The 23,479-nt window shown below is 30.6% G+C and overlaps 2 protein-coding genes and 1 non-coding gene across 3 annotated transcripts in view; all 3 read right to left on the bottom strand.

Moving 5' to 3' along the window:
• Positions 1–23,479, bottom strand: part of LOC113386817 (serine-rich adhesin for platelets-like) — a 254,324-nt gene that overhangs the window by 144,308 nt on the left and 86,537 nt on the right. The window lies entirely within an intron of this gene.
• LOC113364082 (LIM domain-containing protein WLIM2b-like) lies at positions 6,172–14,644 on the bottom strand. The gene is made up of 5 exons (XM_026606542.1): positions 14,498–14,644; positions 12,346–12,438; positions 12,005–12,132; positions 11,508–11,602; positions 6,172–6,402 (listed from the first exon to the last, which is right to left on the bottom strand). Exons 1-5 carry the CDS (start codon positions 14,579–14,581, stop codon positions 6,257–6,259), a joined length of 546 nt encoding a protein of 181 aa, XP_026462327.1. The 5' UTR covers positions 14,582–14,644; the 3' UTR covers positions 6,172–6,256.
• LOC113364468 lies at positions 22,479–22,640 on the bottom strand. The gene has a single exon (XR_003366163.1). It is a non-coding gene; the product is annotated as a U1 spliceosomal RNA (small nuclear RNA).

Below are 23,479 nucleotides of genomic sequence, written 5' to 3'. Positions count from 1 at the left end.
AATAGTCGCACAGGCGGCACACTGGTAATTGAACGGTTTATTGTGCTGCCGAAGCCGTTGTCGTTCGTCGGTCGCCGTTCGAGCAATTTTCAATGCTTCAAGAGATTCATGTGTAACAGTTACAAAGATTAAACTAGACAAAATTTAAATTTCGCACGAACAAACACATGCACATAGAATTACGATATTATAAAATAATATAACTGCGCTTATCATGTAAAACTTCTTATATTCATAGTTACTTCAAAGAGCACACTTAACACGGCCCATCTGTGGGTAACTCCGCAAAAATCGAAAGTATGTACTCAAATTGGAATAAATTTAATCTATATATATATATATATATATATATATATATATATATAAATAAGTCGGGTTTTCCCTCCTGACGAAATAACTCCAGAACGCACGAATCGATTTTGACAGTTTTGCATTCGTTGGAAAGGTCTCGGGCTCCGCAACTCCGATTCTTTTTCTATAGCTAAGAAAATTAGTGGTGCATGGCATCGTGCCTTAATGCAAATTGCTGGAACTTCACGCACCGTAATTAAAAATTCGAGTAATGACATTAGTGATAATTATCAGAATTATGCTTGGTTAAGTCAACGAGCAATTCTTGCCGCAAAGAATAATGATGTACACGCACTGAATTTCACCATTCAATCAAAAATTGCTGGCGATTTGGTGACATACCAATGATTCCGACTGGTCTTCCGTTTGACTTCAAACTTGCAATTTGCAATTTCCAGTTCGCCTTGCGTGCGCAATAACAAGTCGCAAAGCCAATCGCTTAGTGTTTGCGGGATAAATTTCAAATAGATTATTTAGAAAATCATTGCTTTTCACATAGGCAGTTAACTGCCAGTTATACGTTGCCTGTTCACGAGTTGGAAAACCATCCGCTTTGTTTGTGTTAACGTCAGACCAAAAAACAAAAAATGTAGTTTACCAAAGAGCACTTCAATGAAACGGATAATTTGCAGATTCACTTTCATTTACTTAGAGAAGTTCAACTAGAAAACACTTCATTTTTGTAATTGAAATAAATTCATTACTGTTGTATAATAAAATCAAATTTTTCCTTTTCAAATATAAAACAAACAAAAAATTTCTTCATCCTTCTCACGAAACCATCTGGTGGCAAAACGGAGTTCGTCGGGTTATATATATATATATATATATATATATATATATTATTATATTATATTATTATATTATTATATTATTATATATATAATATATATATATATATATATATATATATATATACATAAATATATATATATGTATATATAAAATTTCGTTGATTATAAACCTTTACAAAATGACATGACCATTTGCTTCTCTCAAATTCACGAGACTCTTGAATCCCACATATACTCCCTGCTCAGTGTTTACCTCACATGGAAACACAAAGATGCGCAAAAACACGTTATATTTATTTGATGGGAAGACAGATTGTAGCAGTATTGTGAATTTGACATCTTTTAGGATATGTTATGTCTTACACTAATTCACGAAGGTATGAACACAATCGTTGTCCACCACAACTGGATTAGAGTCACCTGGCATAATCATTGAAGTTAGTTTATACATTATACGAACTTGTCGATTGAGTATCTCGGACAGTTTCCTATCCACGGAAGATAACATAGATGAAGTATCTAAATCCAGTTCTGAAAACAACATACAATCCTGATCCAGTTCCAAAATCTTAAGTATCAAAAGACGATTTGGTGAGTTAAAGAACAAGGAGAGGTTAAATCGCGATGAACTTTTTGGTGGTGATTTCAGTTTATGAACAAAAGTCTTGGCGTAAATAGGCCTGTAAAAGACTAGTAGTCAGAACTAATTATAGTGCCAGCGATAACCGAAGGTCTGGACATACTGAATAAGTATGCCGACGGAAGTCCGGTGTCAGGGCTAGCAAATGCGTTAGCCCGCGATGATCCCAGGACTGGGCGTAGCTTTTAAGTAGCCAACGGAAGACTAGTGATTAGGGCGTTGCACCAAAGTGTATATTTTTTAAATTTTTGATCCATGCTCAATTGCTATCTTCATTGTAAATGCCGTAGGTCACCAATACAGAAATAATTAAATATATAAAAAGATATTTCCACGTATAAAAATATACATTAAATTTCGTTGATTATAAAACTTTACAAAACGTCATGACCATTTGTTTCTAATAAATTCATTTCACCTCACTTGATTCCCACGAAATAAATAGTTCATTATTATTGTTCTATTATTCGACAATTGGCTGCAAACATTTCCATTCAAGATACATATAATATATATTAATAATATATATTATATATATCTTGTAATACATTATATAATATATTATATAATATATTATATATATTATATATATATATATATATATATATATATATTTATATATATAATGTAATGCGTATATTACAGATTGGGTAAATTTGAATTCAAACTCGTGTACTAAGATATTTTTCATTCACGCTATATATGAATTACAATTCACAATAATATACACAGTTAGAAAAAAGCAATACTGAACAAGATAGAAAAATTTATTATTTTACATCAAAATCAAACTAAGTGCATTATTATTAACATGAACACTTTCATTTTCATATTAAGCTCAAAGCTCACCAGATATTATTATAAAAGAGGATTTACATATAGGAAAGTCGTAACCGACCCATTGATCTGTAGACGTGTTGGTGTAGAAAAGTTTTCGCCAACCATCGTTCCAGCTCCGATTTGTAGATCCAAACCAGAAATCCGAACTTCTGGTGACCAGACTTGATCATTAATAGACCGATCTATAATATCACTTTGGTATACCATAACATCAGTTGGTCGACGATGAACATTGCGTTTAGAGTTCTTATTCTGTTTATCTGGTGGGAGCTGAAATTTAGCTTCTAGTCTGATAGAACAAGGATTCATTGAAACTGTACCGGTGATTCTTGCCATTCTATTCCAAGAAAAAGGAATTAAAAATTCCCGCTCTCTAAATTCAACATGCGAAAGTGCCATATTAAATGCTCTTAAGTCCTCCTCGAAGTATGTTGCTTCATAATCTGCAGGCCATATGACATCAGCATTCTGCAGTATCCATCCGTTGATTGGATCATTATACCATTTAGCTCCAGGAAGAGGATTGAGTTCGTGGAATCGATTTCTGTATTGACTATTGAAATTCGGATCAGAGAGGTTTATCAAGTACTCACGAATATTGAACGGATACAAATACAAAGCTGCCTCCTCTCCATGAATAGCTTTACTCTCTATTGTGATTGAATGCCATTCATTTACCGATCCTTTAATTCTACCAATAGACTCAAGAAGATAATACATCCCTCTGGGTACCCTGTTGACCCAACTTAGTGATTGGGAAATGTCAATATTCAAATTTAAAACATTCGCAAGGTTCAATTTGTAGTATGCCAGATACAAACAAATCCTGTAGTACTGATATATGGTACAAATTTTCTCAAGTGCCATTGAATTGTCACCATCGTATGAATCGTCGGATGAATCGTCGGATGAATTTGTGCAGTATTTACTGATGAAACACATTCGTTTGTACTCATGTGCAGCAATAATACCAACACCACGCGTGGCCACAGGTAGTTGAATGGCATTTTTTTGACGATTTATACTCGTCGCAGCCAAAGACTTTTCCAACATCTTCACATTTTCTGAATCTGATTATCGATGCAGGTAAGCAATAATAATATATTAATGACAATGCCCTGTAATACTAGTAATTTCAATGATAAAAAAACTAATCACTTTGCATACAACTTTTTCATAACAATACGTTTTCGTACTGCCTGAACTGTTGTTAACGCGCTTTTCAAATTTCTTGTAATATCGATTGTTAGAACCCGAGATAAAGCGGTCGTAAGTTCTGGAGTTATGATCGATTATTATTATATTAGTTTTATTTAGTAAAATCACGTTTTAATTTCAAAGATATTAAGGGTTATATAAATTATTAGATCCTTGATTTCTATATTAACACTATGCCATCCGGCGACACCACAATGGTGTCAGTCACTCAAAACACACACACGCACACATACATACATCAATTTTTAAGGAATGCCAAAATGTTCAGAAACCCCTGAATCGTAAAGATCAGGGGCGTGACTACCGCCTCATCAATTATATGGAACCCCAGGTCAGGAGAGCCCCCAACGAGCGAAAGCAAGAATGGATAAAAACTTTAAAGCCAAACAACGATTTTCAAAGAAAAAAATTAAATAATTTTCGGCATATTTGGCATTTCCTTTTATTATCGAATTTTTCTAAAAAAAAAAGGTCGCTGTTTTCAACTTTTAAGCCCAACCCTTTAGAGAATTTATATTTGGCTGCGCAATATTTAAAGTTGATTTTTATATTTATTATAAACTGTGTATCTACTTTTCGAACTCAAAAGAATATCCATAATATTTAGCAAATGAGAATAGGCAATTATACATGTGTTTTAGCTGATAATAAAGCCTATAAGGCTGTATTATTAATTACTGTGGCAGATTTTACGGCCACAAGACATTTCAATAAGTTAATATTATTGTGGATTGTATTATGAACAAATCTATACAACTAATCCAGCTTAATATTTTCCATCAAAAATTTATAAAATTATTGTATAAGCGGTAAAAAAATTTATAGTTAGATTAAGATAAATATCATCATTTAAATCATCTTAATCATTTTGATCGCCAAGCCAATCATTCATAGTTTGCGAATGTATTGTTGGTCCCAATTATTAGGTGTATTTTATTTGTTTTTATTTTTATAAGTAACTAAACAAATATTTCAAAACCTGTGCGACGTTAGTATTTTACGACAAGCATGCACAAAAAATTACAACCGGAGAAACTTTTTTTTCCAAATCAAGAGATAATAAAAGTTTCTAGAAAACTGTAGACTAAATACTGTAAAGATATCTCAGGTAATCTTCATGACCAACGTGTTTGAAATCATATATTAAAAACAAAATATTTAGTAATTCCTACTTCCTAACGTAATAACAACATGCATTTTATTCTTCAGCCTTCCAGTTACAATCGCAACTGCCAAAATTGATTTTTCAAAATTAAAACTAATCAAAAATTACCTAAGAACTTTAAGAGAGAAACGTTTATCAGATCTGTCACTAATCGTCTCTAAAGGTAAAAACTTAAAAAAAAAAAAATGAAGATATCTATACTTAACGATTCACTGTTTTGAAAAAAGATGAGGAGAGTAAATATATGTTTGAAATCATTTGTAAAATTTTTAGAAAATATACAGATAGATAAGGATAAATAAATATTCCTTATTTTATGCTTTTTTTTATATTTTTTAAAAAATTAATACCCTTTTTAAGGTGATACGGAACCCTGCCAAGGTACGCTACGCCCCTGGTAAAGATATGCAAAAATTTTCAATTTCGATTTTTGGACGATTACAATAACTTACCCTATGGGAAGTTAATTATGTTCAAATTGGTATGTTCAATAATACTCTCTCAGTATTTAGATGCCAATAACCCTGTACATACTAAAATGTAACAAAAAAAATGTCAACAAATCATATAGTTTTAAATGTTCCAATTATTAATTGCTTGGTTTAATACTGTATAATAGTGGAGTGTATTTTTGTGTTTTCTTTGTTCCACTGAATGACTGAATGGGGCAATCCAGATATGACCATCATATCTTAATAATATATATATATATATATATATATATATATTTATATATATATATATATATATATATATATATATAGAGCTAAGATAGTTATCTTAGGCCAATTGGCTCCAAACACATTTAAGAACAATCAAAATGATCTCATTCTTTCAATATATAATGATGATGATGAAAAATTTAAGTATTTATGTAGAAGTAGAATTAAATGAAAAGGAATGATATGTGAAAGTTATCATAAAAAAGCAAATTATCAGCTAATTTTTAAAGAAATATGTCAGTCAATATTTTTTCTGAAAGCACTTTGATCTTTTTGTGAAAGTTATTTAGGTAAAAAAACAAAGCAATTAGTAAATCAAACAGGCATTGATAAAAAGGATGATAAAGCACTAGAAAATATTACATAAAATGAATACACATGTTTCGAACTTCAGGCCAAATTGTTACATGGGCTGTTAAGTAATAATATAAAGTTATATGACCCATTCAATTCTCTCATCTTTCTAGAAAAAGAAAAATCAACATGCCTTTTTGGAAACAAGTTTGTTATAACGAGCAATCAGGCATTATTGGAAAAATTCAAAAATCATGTTATGAAAAAAAAATGTTAAGACAACACCACGCGCAAGATCTAACAGACCTCTAACAACATCCGGGGGCAACTCCATGGGCTGATTTTCTCTTATAATCATTTCGTGCTTACGGGGTACTTCTGTAAAGTTTATTTTAACCACTTACCATAAAATGTTACACAAGTAAGTTATCGGAATAAAAGAGAAATAATTTGACCATTTATCCTGAAAGTGGCGTAAGAGCAATTTATTGTGATAATTAAAAGTTAGAATATCTGTTAGTTATAAATCTAGGATATGTTATAAACCAAGACTTACACCTCTTTATTGGACATAAAAATATAACATAATATTGAACAAAATATAATGATGTATTATTGTACCAAAAATATTACATGATAACTCTCTTTTTTCTGCACCACTTTCAAAATAAATGGTCCAAGTATCGATATTTATAGTAGTACTCTCAAACTCTGAGAGAAATAAAATTTTAGATATAAAGAAATATCAAGTAATACATAATAACAATATCCTCGCATCATACAAATAAACGATCATAACCTCTGACAAATAAAGTTGTATGCATAGATTATATTCACTATTCAATACCCACCCATGTTGTGGCAGTTTTATGTTTTTATGTTTTTATTATCCTCAATGAGAAGAGAATGAAATTTCATAAGTATATTATTCTTCCGGAGCTAAATTTCTTTTATTTATTAAAGATTTGGTTCTTCTCATTAATATACGTACATTATGATTAAAAATCTCCTATTGTAGAACGCATTTAATATTGCAAAATAATTGTTCCAAGAATATGGTAGTATATATAACCTAAAAAAGTAATTTTAAAAGCTTTTAACTGTAAATGTATAACAATTGAATAAGTTCAACACAATGAGTCAAACAATAAATCAATACTTTAAACATATTCAATGAACGAGTTGATACGAACCTAAAATATACAAACAAAAACAACTAATTGACATTTTGCGTTCATAACACATTGAAGATAAAGAAAGGTCATACCACACGCGATGCGCAGTGATACCAACATATCGCTTTGCAAAAAGACATTAAAAACTAAAGGCAGTACACACAATAGTTTTACTATTTTATACAAAGTCGTATCGGACATTTTTCTTGTGTTTAACAAATTGTTAAAATGTGTAACTAAAGATCAGTGATCGGGAAACTGGGGATAAATTACCCCAAAAAGAGTAGAAAATAAAAAGTACGTATTTTTAAATTATTTTTTTTAACTTCCCGTAGGGCAAGTTATAGTAATCGCAAAAAAATCGAAAATGAAAATTTTTATATATCTTTACGTTTCAAAAACTTCTGAACATTTTGGCATACCTTAGAAAAAATGGATGTATGTGCGTGTGTGTATGTGTGTGTGCGGATACAAATTTTCGTCGACGATTTCGATTCGTGTTGATAAGGAGACGTGCTGATTAGTTTTTGGCAAAGGCAGGACTAGCCGTTCTGAAGATATGGGGCAAAAAGTGCCAAAAACGGTAACTCAGTTTTTAAGAGAACGGAGCGTGCGATTTTAATAATTCAAAAAACATTTTACTTGTATTGACAAGATGAAGAATTGATCAAACTTTCATGAAGGCAGGTCTAGCGGTTTCGGATATCTAACAAAAAAGGTAAAAACTAGTGGGGGGTATGGCATCGTGCCTTAAGGCAAATTGCTGGAACTTCCCGTACCGTAACAAAATGTTCGAGGAATACTGAATGTTTTCAAATAGATTATTATAAATATTGTAACATTATTGTAATTATTTTCGATATAGGTACAAAAAAACTAAAAAAAAAAAAATTGTTTTTTCCAAAATCAATTATTTTCTCAAGACAAGCAGAAAGTTCTTTGAATCATTTAAATCGGACGCTTAGTTCTTTCCAAAACTGCCATTTTTTACATATTTAGCTCCGTATCTTCGAAATGGCTGGGCCTGCCTTTGCCAAAAAATAATAAACATTTCTCCCAATCATTACTAATTGAATGTTTTTTAGATCATTCAAATCGGATACTCCGTTCTCTCAAAGAGTCGATTTCTATTTTCTGCACTCGTTGCTCCGTATCTCCAAAACGGCTGGACCTGCCTTCGCCAAAAACTAATCAGCTCTTTTCCTTATCAATAGGAATCGAATGTTTTTTGAACCATTCAAATCGGTTGATCCGTGCGCCCGAAAACGTGACTGGAAATTTGTATCCATACATACATACACACACACACACACACACACACATCCATTCTTTCTGAAGTATGCCAAAACGTTCAGAAACCTTCAAAACGTCGAGAAATGTAAAAATTTTCAATTCCGATTTTCGGCCCATTACAATAACTAACCCTACGGGAAGTTAAAAAATGCCATTTGGCGGTCAAATATGCACATCAAATTATCAAATATTTTTTGAGATTTTAACAATGAGTATAAATTTTGTTTACATTCCTATGGGTTCCGTACCAATGTTTATCCGTTTGACGGCGACGCGGCGCTTACGCGCTTTGACATTTGTCTCTATGCAGTTAAAGCAGTACGATTGCTTTGAAAAAAAGTTCAGAATTTCCAAAATATGTCAAAATATAAAAAAAAATATTTTTTTTTAAAAAAAGTAATTTTTATCAAATTTATAGTTTCTCAAAAATCTAATTTTTCGGAAGTATTTTTTTTTTCAAAAATGTTAATCGTTTTTAAAAATATAATACCTTTTGGTACGGGAAGTTCCAACAATTTGCCTTAAGGCACGATGCCATGCGCTCCACTAGTTTATTGTATTTCCTTACCTAGTTGTCCAAATGGGGGTAATATCTCTTTGTCATGAGAGTAATATTAACTTACAAGGTAACCTTTAATGCTTCTTTTTCTATGCCCTCAGGTTTACTCTTCTGAGATTTTGAGTCAAACCGAACCCCATAAAATATTATAGGCCTATGAAGTGGTTTAATTATAAAAATTAATTAAAGTAGGGAAAAATGCGCTACGCGCGTAGCGTTTCCTGTTAATACAGTGGTTTCAAAACCTTTTTCGCGCAGTGCCCCCGCTGTAATAAAAAAAATGTTGCGCCTCCCTTAATTTTTATCAACAATTTTATTTGAGAAATACTTTATAAAAGTATATAATTATATATAATTATTAAAAGACTATAAAAATAATATGTAAGGGGGCGCGTCCATTAATCACGTGAGGTTTTTAGGGGGAGGGGGGTTAGACAAAAAATCACGAAATATCACGTTGGGGAGGGGGGGTATTATAAGATATCACGTGTATTTATTTTTTAACTGATTTTTTTTTAAAAATTCAAACATTTTCAAAAAAAAGAATAAAAAAATTTTGTTTTTTCACGTAACTAAAAATACACGTGATGCTTGGTGAGGGAGGGGGGTAATTTTGAATATCACCACGTATCACCAAGGGGGAGGAGGGTCCAAAAATCCTTAAAAACTAGCTCACGTGATTAATGGACGCCCCCTAATATTAAGTAAAAATAGGCATAAACTAGTTGGTTAGTTACATGAACTTCCCGATATGTGTAAATAATCAAAATAATAAAAAAACAAGCAGAAAGTTCTTTGAATCATTCAAATCGGACGCTTAATTCTCTCAAAAACTGCCATTTTTTGCACATTTAGCTCTGTATCTTTGAAATGGTTGGACCTGCCTTTGCCAAAAACTAATCACCTCTTCTCCCTATCAATAAGAATCGAATGTTTTTTGAACCATTCAAATCGGTTAATTCGTGCGCCAGAAAACGAGGACGAAAAATAGCGGACATACAAAACACACACACACATCCATTTTTTTATGTATGCCAAAATGTTCAGAAACCTTCAAAACGTGAAGATATGCAAAAATTTTCATTTTCAATTTTCGGCCCATTACTATAACTACCCTACGGGAAGTTTATAATATTAATTTTTCATTCAATGTATTTATTATTTATTATATTAAAAACTGGCAAAAGGGCTTTTCATAGTAATTTTCGTTTACCACAGTTTTCCATAAAAAGTGGATTTTTTATGGAACCTATCTTCCAGGAAAACAAGGATGTTTAAACAAACGACTTAATAAATAGAATTATACCATTTGATAACTATGAAATACCAAGAAGTGTTAAATCAGCATTCTTCCAAAAGAAACTATAATTCTCAAAACATTAATAAAAACATGTCATAGATTCATATTTATTTGTATTAATAAATAAATACAAATATATTGACAGAACGGATTGTGAAATAATAAGTCTACTTTATTTTTTATCATATAATGCAAAATGTCAATAGAAGCTGCTGTCAAGGTATGTTTTAAATTATCAATTATTTGCTTGTTAGAAACCATTTTTAACGCATTTGCATATTTTTATTACTGACTCTAGAGTTGATCTAAACCTAGAGTTATTAAAATGAGCAACTACTCCTTAAGCAACTCACAGTGTGGAATCTTTCACAGTATAGAATATACTGAGTTCTTTCAATTTGATCAAAGAGATCAAATTGTTTTCAGGTATATTGCTGTTGGGTTATATATAATAATTATCATTGCCTTTTAATATTTTATATTTACTGTTGTTGTTCTTATGTTTGAGGTTTATGATCGTTTGATTGTATTGCTTGAGGATATCATATTGTAAAGATTGAGCCATTTACCTACATAATGCAAGAATTTTCTCAGCTCTATATGTTGATATGAAATTCTTTGGACCGTGAGAAGTATTATTTTGAAAAAGTGAAAATGATTTGATGTTTTCGAAGTCAATTTTGGTTTACTCAATTAAGAACAATATGTATAATATAACATTAACTTATTTGTCAAAATAGAATAATGAATTACAAATGTATCAAAGATAAACATTCGAATTAAAACTGGCATCCTCATTAACTTAACAATGAATTTCTTATAAATGAATCGTAAACGTAATACACAATTATCAACTTTTCAAATGTGTGCGTATAATTTTATATGTTTTTCAATTTTTTATCAGTGATATTAAACAATATATTGGTAGTTTATTTAAAAATAAAGATTGATAGACAAAACAATATTATTGTATATTATTATATCACTCTATTTCAATATTTTTAACTGGATTGCTGGAAGCAGTAAGTGGCTCAATCATTTTACATACAATTGTATTGAAATGCAAACTAGATTTGCTAATAATTTATCTCTTTAGATCGAACGTTATTATTTTCGAATATAAATGTATGTTATAAAATATAATAAAAGTACTTACTGGGCTGAGAGTCTTCGATCACCTTCGGGGCAAACAATGCTTTAAAGTGAGGCTTGCAATATAGTTCGCTCTCGTGGCTTTCATATGTATCCACACTGAAATGAGTGAAACAAAAATTCAAAAAAACATCCAGAATTTTTCAGTAGCAAGTTTTCATCATATTCAAGTATGTGATATAAATGCAGTCGAAGATTTATTAAAAATATGAGATACATAAATACATACGAAGAAAGAAGTATAATCCACATTACATTTTTCATGGTAAACATTTGATACAAAGTGAAAAGTATAATTGAAAAAAAAAATTTTGTAATAGAGTGTATTTTGTAATGTTGCCATTGTTTTCGTTATTCAAAATAAAATAATGGGACAATTAAATGCAATGAATCAATCGATTATTTAAACTTGTGGTTTTGAATAACATCAGTTCAGAATTTTTAATAATAATAAATTTTATAAAATATGTTACTATAAAAATATATGAAATGTAAACATACGTGAGTTGTTTATTGCAATCTTTGCATCTGAAACAGTTCTTGTGATATACTCTGTTTTCGGCTTTAATTTGTTCCATCTGGAAAACAACACGAGAGCAGCCTTTGCATTTCTTTTCATTTTCCAATCCCTGCAAAATAATAATATTTAAAATAGTTTGACTTTGCCAGTTGCAGAAAAATGTGTTAAAAGATAATGGCCAATCATAAACAATTATTTCTTAAAAATTATTAGCCTTGAGTACATATATAAGTTAAATACTGATGCTGACTTACTGTTAGTTCAAATTATATTTAATATGTATTTCATGCAATTTAGAAATGTGTTATGTGTTAATACTTACATTAGTACCATCTGGTGATTTCAGGTCACTGCTTGATTTTGAGTTGGCCAAACTTTTCTTCTGCAAAGCATCAAATTTGTTGAAGCTGGATTTCTGTAAAAAATAATCAAAATTCATATTAAAAACAACTAATATATAAAAAAGAATATATATTTAAACCCAATGTGCAAAATGTTCTGTATGTATAAAAGTGCTCCCAGCATACTCCAACAAGTGCTATTATTTACAATAAACATATAAATATATCATAAAAACAAATCATTTATATTATAAACCTGGAAAAGATGGAAAATTTGTTAGTAGATCTGTCTGATAAGTGCAAAATGCAATATTAATGACTCACCTTTTTGTAAAGATTGCTTAAGCTATTTAAAGCTTTGAAGTGCATTTTACAAAAGCATAATTTTATTTTTAAAAATTCAAATATTTTTGAAGAAATAATAGCAACCCAATAAAAAAGAATGCGTTATGTATTTTATTTGCAGCAACATTAGCTTACAAAATCTCGACGTAAGTATTTTCAAACAATAAAAATACTTATACTTGCAAAAGGTTTTAATTTTAGTTTGAAAATATTTTAGACTATAGCATTAGAACATTTATTTATATATGCACTATAGCCTATAAATAAATGCACATATAAATAAATGTTCTAATGTGCGATTTATCATAAATATATCTCGCAAATTTAACAATTTTTAAGAAGCAGCTTTTTACTTCAGCAAAACAAGTGCAACCCAAGTTTCACAATTTTATCTCAAAATAACGACGTTGTTACTAACCATGCGTTTTAGAGTGCAATATTTCTACCTCTTATAACTAGTTGATGATCAATGTTTATACAGGAAAAGAATGATCTTCAATTATTCAATAATATTATAAAACATATTCAATTTATTTGTGAACAGAACCTTTATATCTCAGGCATATGTACAAATAAATGTAAATTTATTTATGATAGGGCGCCCAGTAGTTAAAATAAATTAAATTAAATTATCAAGCTTAAAATTAATAGAATGACAAAATTAATTGGATGAATATGAAGATTTCAATTGCACGATGATGTAATACTATTAAACTTGCACTTTAATTTAATCAAATGAAAAAGATTTTGAAATATCATAAAGAAATTTGGATTATATTCAAAGAATTCTACTAATTAAAATTTTTAATTTAATTAATAATAATTAAATGTTAAAAAGAGTGCTCTGCCGAAGATAGACGTAAGCTAACTAGTATTTAGAAAAATTGTTGTGTATGCATTCCCCAGTGTCTTTTCTACCGTAGAAAAGAAGAATCCTTGATAGAAGACGAATTTTAAATCTATTTTTAGGAAAAAATAATTTTGGTCCAAATTCGGCACACTGCACCACCGACTGCTTAAGAAATCAATATGATGCAAAAGACTAATTTTCCCTATTCAATTTTTCTTATTTACAAGTAACTCGCAAACTGTACCATCGAATAATAAAACAGCGCATTATCCAAGTGCAGTTACAATTTGCTTAATACTTAAACAAATCACTGACTTAAGCCTAATGTGCAATCACTAATTATTCAAAATTTTCTCACAAACGGTAACAAATAAATAAATGCCCAACAGTCAACCCAATCGCCAAAATGGTGGTGGTGATTTTTAACCAATCACCTTGATGGTGATTCAAGACTAAATGAAATTGAATTTAATCAATATAACGAATTTCATCTCACATTCAGGATTATTTACAAAACATCTACCAATCCATGTGGTTGTTCGTTATTTACAAATTTTGTATCCCCGTGCATCCACCCAACATTCCCACCAATTATCGATTTCACCTAGATGGAACTATTTTACTATATAGAACTAAGTTTGATAAAAAAAATTGAATTCCATCTTCACTACTCCCAAATATTTCCCATTTACGGTATCACCAATTGCCCTAAATTCTCCCTGGTTACCGATTTGCCCTTGGTGGTGATTTATCATTGAATTGAGTTGATCAATAATTTTATGGAATACTACTTTATTATTTACAAACATATAATGCTCCAATAATATACCATAGAATGTTCCTTATTTATAAACAACCCATAAAATAATTATGTAGCCCAGTGCAACCATCCAACATTTACCCCAATCACCAGTTTGACCATGAGGGTGATTTCTCACCATATCGAATTGGGTGATCGAAACTCTTCTCTTCACCGGCTGATGATGATAACTGTTGGTCGCCTTCGTACTTTGGGACGACATCAGACGTATTTGGTGACGGACAGGCGATGCCAACGGTGATGGGACAGTGTTGCATTCTGCCTTGACCGCGTTCGCCAAATCGCAGTATGATTTACGCTTTATCGGAATTTAGGATTAAGATGTAATGGTTTAATTCAATAAAAAATATTACAGAAACAATTGCGTTATTTCCCAAGATAAGTAAAATTATCTCTTACTAAACTGGTATTTTCTAATCTATTTTGGATCCAATTCGACTTTATTTAGCACAGACAAATATTCACTAGTTGCATTAGTCATAACTTAGTTATTTATACTTTGACTTATTCTAGACGAATCACACGTTGTTTTCTATCTAAACATCTTTGATCTTTTGCCAAAAAATAACCACGTTGTTTTCAGACACTTCAAGTGTGCGTTGGCTATTTACCTACTTATTTTGGGAATCTACGTGGAAAGTTTTGCTGGAATGCTGTAAAAATGTTTTGATTCGGTAATTATAACTTTATATTATAGTACACGTAAAATAATGCAAACAAAATTTAGTCGATTCTAATAAAGAAGGTTCAGAGACAATTCGCCAGCGCCAAAACATGTTTTGCAAAATTTCTACCCGGAAAACATCAAAGTTACGCTAAAAAAACAAGTATATTAGACCAGTAAAATATTAAATTTATCAAATCGAATATCAAAAGCCGCTTAACTCCGCCGCTTAATCAAATATTTGAATCCAATTCTTTAAATTAAATTCTAATGTAACGATTTTAGTTTTGTGACATAAGACAACATTTTAAACATATGTTCTACCAGACAGAAATAAGTTTACGGATATCACACTGTACAAATTATTCTGAAATGTATTATTACCTTTTCGCCTATTTTTTCCTTAAACTCCTTCACAATAATCGAGTTTTGAAACAAATATTGTAATAGTAAACAGATATTTAAGAAGCAACTTCAACGCAGATTAATATATTAGTTGTATGTATTTATTATATCTACTAATACGAAATATTAATGGTTTAATGTAGAATTAGCAGTATGCATTTTCGTATAACGTGATTATCAATCAATTAAATAAAGTTTTAAGGTAAGTCCGATTGACAACAGCGCAGCCTTTTTAGTAATAATTCAAGAAAGTTGACAAAGACGCAGTCTGAAGAACTTTGGACACCCAATGTGCGGGATGTGTAATGCAAAGAGATTTTTCGCGTAGTTTTTTGGATAAAACGATCACAGCTAACAATCATTTAGTTGTATTAGATTTCATATCAAAGACTAAAAATTATAGGAATCTCAAGTCATATTTAAGGTAAGAATCCAAGAAATTTGACAACTTTGGAAGGTTATACCTAATTTTGTCAGATCTCTCAGAGTATTGGTAAAAACAATTGTTTTTTGCTAAATTAGTAACATGATATAACGTAAATGGTCATAAGATAGCTCGACGTTTGAAACAAAATAGGTACAACTGATATAATAAAATTCTAGAATGGAAAATCAAACCAGGATTTATCTCATGAAAACCGAAGCAGTAATCTAATAACGCAGTTTAACAAGTTGACTGCGGTTTCTTTGGACCTATTTCCTATGCTGAAACGTTTTAATTAAAATTAGGGAAAATAGAAGCTGTCGACATATTGTCTATTTTTATTTATCATGAAAGTGTGAGAAGTTGTAATGATTTGTGAGGTTGAAAGCAACAATTGTCATTTAGACTTGTTTGAAGGACAAGAAGGACCAGCTTACACCAGAAGATCAATATGTCATTATTAGGACCAAAGTAATAAACTAGGAATAAATAGTTTCAATTTTATTACAAATATGCTTATAATATACGTGTTATGTTGCATAAAAGTGTTAATACGAATAAACCAACTGTCCTCTTGAATAAAATGTTCAAAAATCATAAAAAACAGTAATTCAGTGTTCCCTTCTCCTGCGGGTAGGATTCACTAACTAGTTACATCTACTATGTGTGGTAATGTGGGGGTAGATTTTTTTTATTATACATAAAAGATTTACATCTGTCCGTATGGACATTTATGGACCGATTTTGGCGCATAACAGACCAATGTTATGGCAAGGCTATGCTATGAGAAACTTTTCACACTAAATGTTGACAAAAGCCATGTAGTTCCTGTGCAGTCTCAGATAAAAAACTTAACCTAAAAACCGCACAAAAGTTAAAAAAACGATTTTAGATAACAAGGTCTTTCTGACCTAGCTTCATAACATACGAGTGACGTTGCAGTTTATGTGTGAAACGCCTAAATGCACAGCAAATACATGACATTTTGACAGTATTCAGTACGATTTAATAGCATAATGTATGGAAGTTGGAGCATAACATGGCCTTGTCATAACATTTTTCAGTTATGCGGCAGAATTGGTCCCTTAGTTAATTACTAATTGGTATAAATTAAATGTAGGGCTGTAATTGATGGTGATTATTTGTGAAAGTAATCTGTGTTACATCCTCCTCACTATAATAACTTAAATGGTGATGGAAGCATATTGCTCTATATACTCCAGTTGTAGCGGGTGTTTGTTTGCGCTTTAGCCTTTTTGGGAAGTTGTCGTCTAGCAATATACAGACAAGGTCGTTGGGCTGTTTGCTAGTTTTCTGCATGTTTCTTAGCGAATCGATGTTTTTCCTCCTGCACCGTTTTCATATTTGTATCCTGATGAAGAAGCCAACTTGGTACGTACAGTAATACTTCACTTAACACGGGGGATACGTTCCATCAAATTAGAGGGTAATGCGAAACGGCCATAAACGAAGCTATCTTTACATGAAATTATTGGGGTTAGGGGAAGATGGCTAGAAAATTGGTTAGGAATTAAATTTAAAAAGTATGTTATTTTTAATAAAAATAAAACCTAACAGTTATTTCTTAAAGCCCAAATTAATACTACATTATTATTTCTTGCCAAAATAAAAACAAAATTGAAACAACAAAACGAATATTCTTGGAAAAACATATAAAATTTCAAGTCATATTTAGTTAACTTTTGTGACGAAAGCATCTAATGTTATTTGCCTTTTTCTTTTGCGTTCTCTTAAAAGTTCTTCATACAAGGATAGAGCATCTCGACCATCATGTCTTACTTTTGATCTCCTGTCAAATTTTCAATGAATAGATCCATTATTTCAGTTACAGTAGATAAACTCCTTTTTACAAACGTCATCGAAAGTTCTTTATGCTCTTCCTATGAATCACTGATGTCAACAAAATTGTTTTTCAGTTAATTCCCTGAGCTCAATATTAGAAAGACTGCGCTGAATATTGAATTAATTCTTCGACATCTTCCACATTTGCCCCTTCGAAACCTGGGTTGAAATGAAAGAGCGCTAAAACGAAACAGCGTTAAGCGGGATATTACTGTATCTGGGTGCCGCGAGATAGAGTCTAATGGCTTTGTTTTGTGTTATGGCTTGGGGGATAGATTTAAAATAAATGTGGCAGTGTGCGACAGCCGCACCAGGAAAAAAGTAAAGGATGTCGACACATTGTCAACGTTTTGAAGTAATATTTCTCAGGTCGTAATTTGAATAAATTGACCGTATGTTCTGCACTAATGACTGTTCAGTTGTAAAAGGATAATACACAGCTTAAGTAGAGTAACTTCATATCAACATGGTTACAAATGTTCTCAATTACAGCATCACAAAATTATGACATTTCTCTAAGTAATTGTATCACGTTATACGAAAAGTGTTTAATATCAACTACGGATTAATTATAAATATTAATGCTAAATAATACTAATAATAGTTATAAGCAAAATACAAATTAACAAATTAAATAATTAATAAATGAAATAAAAAATCTTACCAGCGCCTTGACGGAGACTCCAGTATGAATGAGTTCCTTTCTATCGCTATAGCATGCATCGATCTTACGGAGATCGCTCAGCGATTTGGCGCGCTGCGTTTTGTGGTTAATTTGGTTAATTCGGTTAATTCGAAAAAATCTATGGTTAATTTGTGGTGTGGCGTTTACTGTTTTGTTAATTTACTTGTGTTATGAAAGAAAACCAAAATTAGTTAATGAGGGTAATGTGTGCGAAACCGAAATGAAAATCTAACGTAGTAACAGAACATGAATGTGTGATTTTAGAAGTATGATTTTGGTATCAGTCAATGCATTAAGGTTCCGTACCAGTTTTAAAAGTAATGTAATGGCTTAGAGTATACATTTAATAATATATTGGAGTACATGCAAGGTGACCATACGTCCCGATTTCGACCTTTGTGCACCGAGTTTTTCTCAGAGCAATATTTGTCCCGGAATTCAATCTTTTGTCCCGGATTGTCCCAGATTTTCGAAAAGTATTTTGAATTGAATTTTCGCAATTACTTGCTAATAAAATTACAACTATTTCTCAAATATCTGAAAATGTTACAACAAATATGTTTATATGAAACAATACGTTATGACTGAAAAAACTTCGAATGCAAAATTCCAAACATGGGCTAAAATAGACTAAAATTGGCGGGCCTATCAAGTTAATATTTCTAAACTTTTTATTTTCAATTTTACGTTTTTTCCATTTCTCAAAATGCAATTGCAATCTGTTTTTAAAATACAAAAACATTTAATAATTATGAATGGCAATATGTAATGTTAGGACCTAAATAGAGTTTACTTTTTTGTGTTGATTGAGAAGATGTTCGTAACCTAGATGACTTAAGAAGCTTAGCTGATCGTCTAAATACATATAAATATGAATAAAAATAGTAAATTACAAATGAAGTAACGGTAAAGCAAAAATCAATAAAATAAAATAAATAAATGAAATGAGAATCGAATACGAAAATTAGCTAAAATAAATTATGAGGGCGCCCTTTTGAACTGCCTTGCACAGATGCTAATTTAAACTAATATTAAGAAATTTTACCAGAATTTTATTTTACAAGACTTAAAAACGAAAAAAACGTATAAGAATGCAAAAAATATAAAACAAAATACAACATATAATCGGATTCCTACTAATGATCAGTAATTCTGCATAAAAAATGGATTTGTTTAAACAAAAGTTTTTTATGTTAAGATAAAAAAACGCTTTCTCGGTTTTGGCCTAAAAAAATTGGTCACCTTAGCACATGATTCTATTTAAGTTTATGAACTAGTTTCAAATATTGTTTATTTTATTTTCATTCAAATCTTTGAATCTTTGGCAATGTATAACAATTTTTATGATTGCTAAGTTTCTAAAATAGTTGCCTTGACAAATATTGAAAAACCATAACAACTAGATAGCCATAACAAAATCTCGAGGCTTGTTGTAACGCAAATTAAAATCTACAGTATTATGACGATAATTGATATTATCGTCTGAATAATTAATATTATTTCCTGGATAATTGATATTATCGCCAACCCCAGGGTACACAAGTTCCGCCCTTGACGTGGATCGTCATGCTGATTCTAGAGGTCCAAAGAAGACAATTCTTCTAGAGGTCTGACCTTAGTGTAAGTTTTTTGTGTGCACAACATTAGATAAGGCAGATCCAGCGAGAAGTCATATAACGTATTTGTTAGAAGTATCTATTCTCCTCGTATACCCATAATAGAATAAAATAAGAATAATGAATATTAGTTAGAAGACATGGAGGTATACAAATACTGTCATGTTCTCAAATACTTGTAACTGAAGTATTCGTTATTAATATTTTTATTTATATAAGTAATCTTGGTTAAATTCGTAGCTACTAGGCTCCCACAGGTAATTACAGGTGTTTTAAAGATAGACTAGGGTACTAAGATAACCCATCTTATTAGGAAAACCATTCTATAATTATACTACATTGCAAAATCGCCCCCAAAGAAGGGCGTCTTAAAACTGTAATTTTTCCCAGTATTGTTGGACAGTCTTAAAAAAGAATCTTCACAAAATGAACATAAGGAAATGAAAAAAAAACCAAAAAAAAGATTTTATGTTCAGATTCCGAATCTTCAGAATATTGGTATTTCTACCACATTCAGGAGAGTGGTATTTTTTGGAATGTGGTGAAGCTGATATATATGAAGAAAATTAGGTAATCATTTGTAAGAAGTGAGCATATGCAGGGTGTATCCCGCAAAAAATATTTTTCACTTCTGAAAGATGTCAATTTTGTTAAATATAAATAAAGACTAAATGATCAAAAGTATTACTGTTTTTTGCCCTTACATCTATTTCCGAGCACAGGATAATTTGCATCACCGCATTTTTTATAGAAAGTAATTGATAGTAAAATAATGACCAATAGCGAAGCTATTGATTGTATTTTATTCGACACAAGAATAGTTATAGCAACCATTGGTCTTTATTTAGTAACAATTTAATCAATGGATATATTAGTTTTAATAACTATTACAACAAGCTCCTCCCCTATAGCCATAATCATCAAAATAGATTCATGGTCAAACTTTTTATCGGTTCTACTTTGATGACATATTTAATAATTACATATGCCACAATAATCACAAACGATAATAAGAAAAGTAAATTTCAAAAGTAGGCTAATTCATTTAACACATAAATTATCATATTTATACCGATTGAGTTTACTTATAATTTTCCATCTAAGTTTATGCTCAAGGATGTAAATTAAAAGGTCTAATCGACTCTTTAGTAGTTTTTCCTGGTTACCTTTAATAATAAAATTGAAATATTCAAGAAGATAAAAACGACAATACCATAATGAGTTATTACTATACAGATAAGTAACAATTATTTATTTCCAGCCAAATAAGTCAATAGAAAAAACGTACAGAATAATATTCTAAAATAAAATAGTTATATTACCAAATGTATTTATATTTGCTATCTGGTACGGAACCGTTTAATTGTAGTTAATTACAAATGTATGTTATGATATGTGTAATGAGTTAATGTCAATTTTATTATAAATATAGCTACTAAATATAAAGTAAATTAAATTTTTGGCAGATGATTTAATAATCAATACTTAATTATATAATGTAATTGATCATATTTCTTGAAGGTAGTGGATATGATCCAATATTAGAGAAGAAAAAAATAGCATAAACAATCAAAATGCCAAAAATTTAATTATTTCTAAAATTATAAAAAGAATTAAAAATAAATAGCTAATAAAATAAATATCTACGAAGATTAATAATTAAAATAGAAATCAATGTAAATTAAATGAAACTGAATATTCCCATTAAAATAAAAAAGCTAGCAAAAATCAATGAAATTAATATTTTCAGGATCGAATGACTACCACTAAGCATGCAAGTTACTGATTTATGATAAGATGATATTTTGGTTTTATTCAATAATTAAAGGTCTGGTTTACTAAATTTCGTACTTTTAGTTGAATTTGCTTCGTGTAAGGCTTAATGAAATACATATTTTGCAATATTATTTATATCCTTGTTATAAAATAACATAAATAAAATCATTATCAATCGCTCCTATGTATACAATCTCGTTTGCATAGTCCTAAACAAGCTGTGTAAATTTGACATTTTGAGGTCGAAATCAAAAGATGGATCTATTTAAAAATGGTAAAATAGAAATCCATGCGAAATTAATAATTTTATGAAAATAGCACCTGCAATAACAGTCTCAAAAAGCATCAAATGTTCTCATAGAATAATTAGTTCCCTAGAATGGATATGGAACTGTTCACAAAGATACAGGCATTACAATGTTATTACACTCAATTGAGCAAAGAACTTTTTCTTCGAATTTATAACAAAAATTCATAAAACGCTCTTCATTAAACTTGAACAAACCTTATTTATTATTCTAATAAACAATGATTGTATTTAGTTAATTAGAATAATAAATAAGGGAGGGGAGGCAAATCATTGATTTTGTGGCGCTCTCATACAATGGACCTGCCTTCGGGCAGACTACTATTTATTATTATTATTTTAATATATTATGTTTATTACCGGGACAGCGCGTACGCAGTCCCGACTACCAAAAATTACGCGCCCGAGTTATCCACATTAGGGACAATCGCAGGGGTCAATCCGACCCAGGTGCAATGGCCAGACCTCGCCCTGGGGGAACCGCCTTGTTGATCACGGTAACCCCGACGCCAGGTAAGTATGTTTAGGGATCGAAAACAGGTAGACTAACCTTACCCAGACTATATTTTAGAGCAATATTTACAGTGGGAAGAGCAGTTAGCCCTCTGTTGCTGGTATTATTTATACCATAGCCTTTATAATTATACTTGGTGTTTTCCAAATTTGAGCAGGTACTTTTGAATTTTCTATTTATCCATAATTTCTTCGTATTTATTAAAAATAATATAAAACACTCCCTCTTAAATAGGCACCGGAGGAAGTAATTACACAGGTACGCACAATCTTAAAAGCTTGCACAATCCTTGAAGTTTGAAATTAGAACAAATGACATACTTTAAACTCTTCTAAAATAGTTAAATAAACCTAAACGATTGTCAAAATATCATGATTTTCACAAAAAATGCATTTACAACAATTGCATTGCATAGGAAAAAAACGGACAAAATGGCATACATATAGGAAATTATACAATGGATTTATTTAAAATTGAATGCGTTTAATAAAGTATAACACGAAGAAAGTCATTTTCACAACCCGGTCAGATATTGGGTGTCATTGTCACAGACTTGTACCGGTTATCTATTGTATCAAAATCAATCAACTTATGACGGTACTAGCGATTTCGATTAAAAACATAAATAAAAAAATTAATCCTTTTGAAGATTTTTGGCTTTTAATATTTACTCTATTTACTTTTAAAAACATACCAAATAATTCACCGGTAAAAAGAAGTAACTTGCATTTATTGCAAAGACCTATACTCACGGTTTGAGCTCGGCGAAGGTTGATTATGATATATGATTTGTTTCCTTTGAGATTTATAATAAACTAGATGACCCGACAGACGTTGTCCTGTACT

Source organism: Ctenocephalides felis, unplaced genomic scaffold, assembly GCF_003426905.1.
Source record: "Ctenocephalides felis isolate EL2017-DRISC unplaced genomic scaffold, ASM342690v1 CF-g0.4_SCAFFOLD_00845, whole genome shotgun sequence".
Classification (NCBI taxonomy): Eukaryota; Metazoa; Arthropoda; class Insecta; order Siphonaptera; family Pulicidae; genus Ctenocephalides; species Ctenocephalides felis.
This window is presented reverse-complemented; position numbering and strand designations above follow the sequence as displayed.

Excerpts from the sequence above, each read along its gene's own strand:
- LOC113364082 (XM_026606542.1), bottom strand. The coding sequence starts at position 14,581 with ATGTCGTCCCAAAGTACGAAGGCGACCAACAGTTATCATCATCAGCCG. Across the intron at positions 12,439-14,497 it reads CGATCACCCAATTCGATATG|AAATCCAGCTTCAACAAATT; the intron begins GTGAGAAATCAC and ends TATTTTTTACAG. Across the intron at positions 11,603-12,004 it reads GATTGCAATAAACAACTCAC|TGTGGATACATATGAAAGCC; the intron begins GTATGTTTACAT and ends CACTCATTTCAG.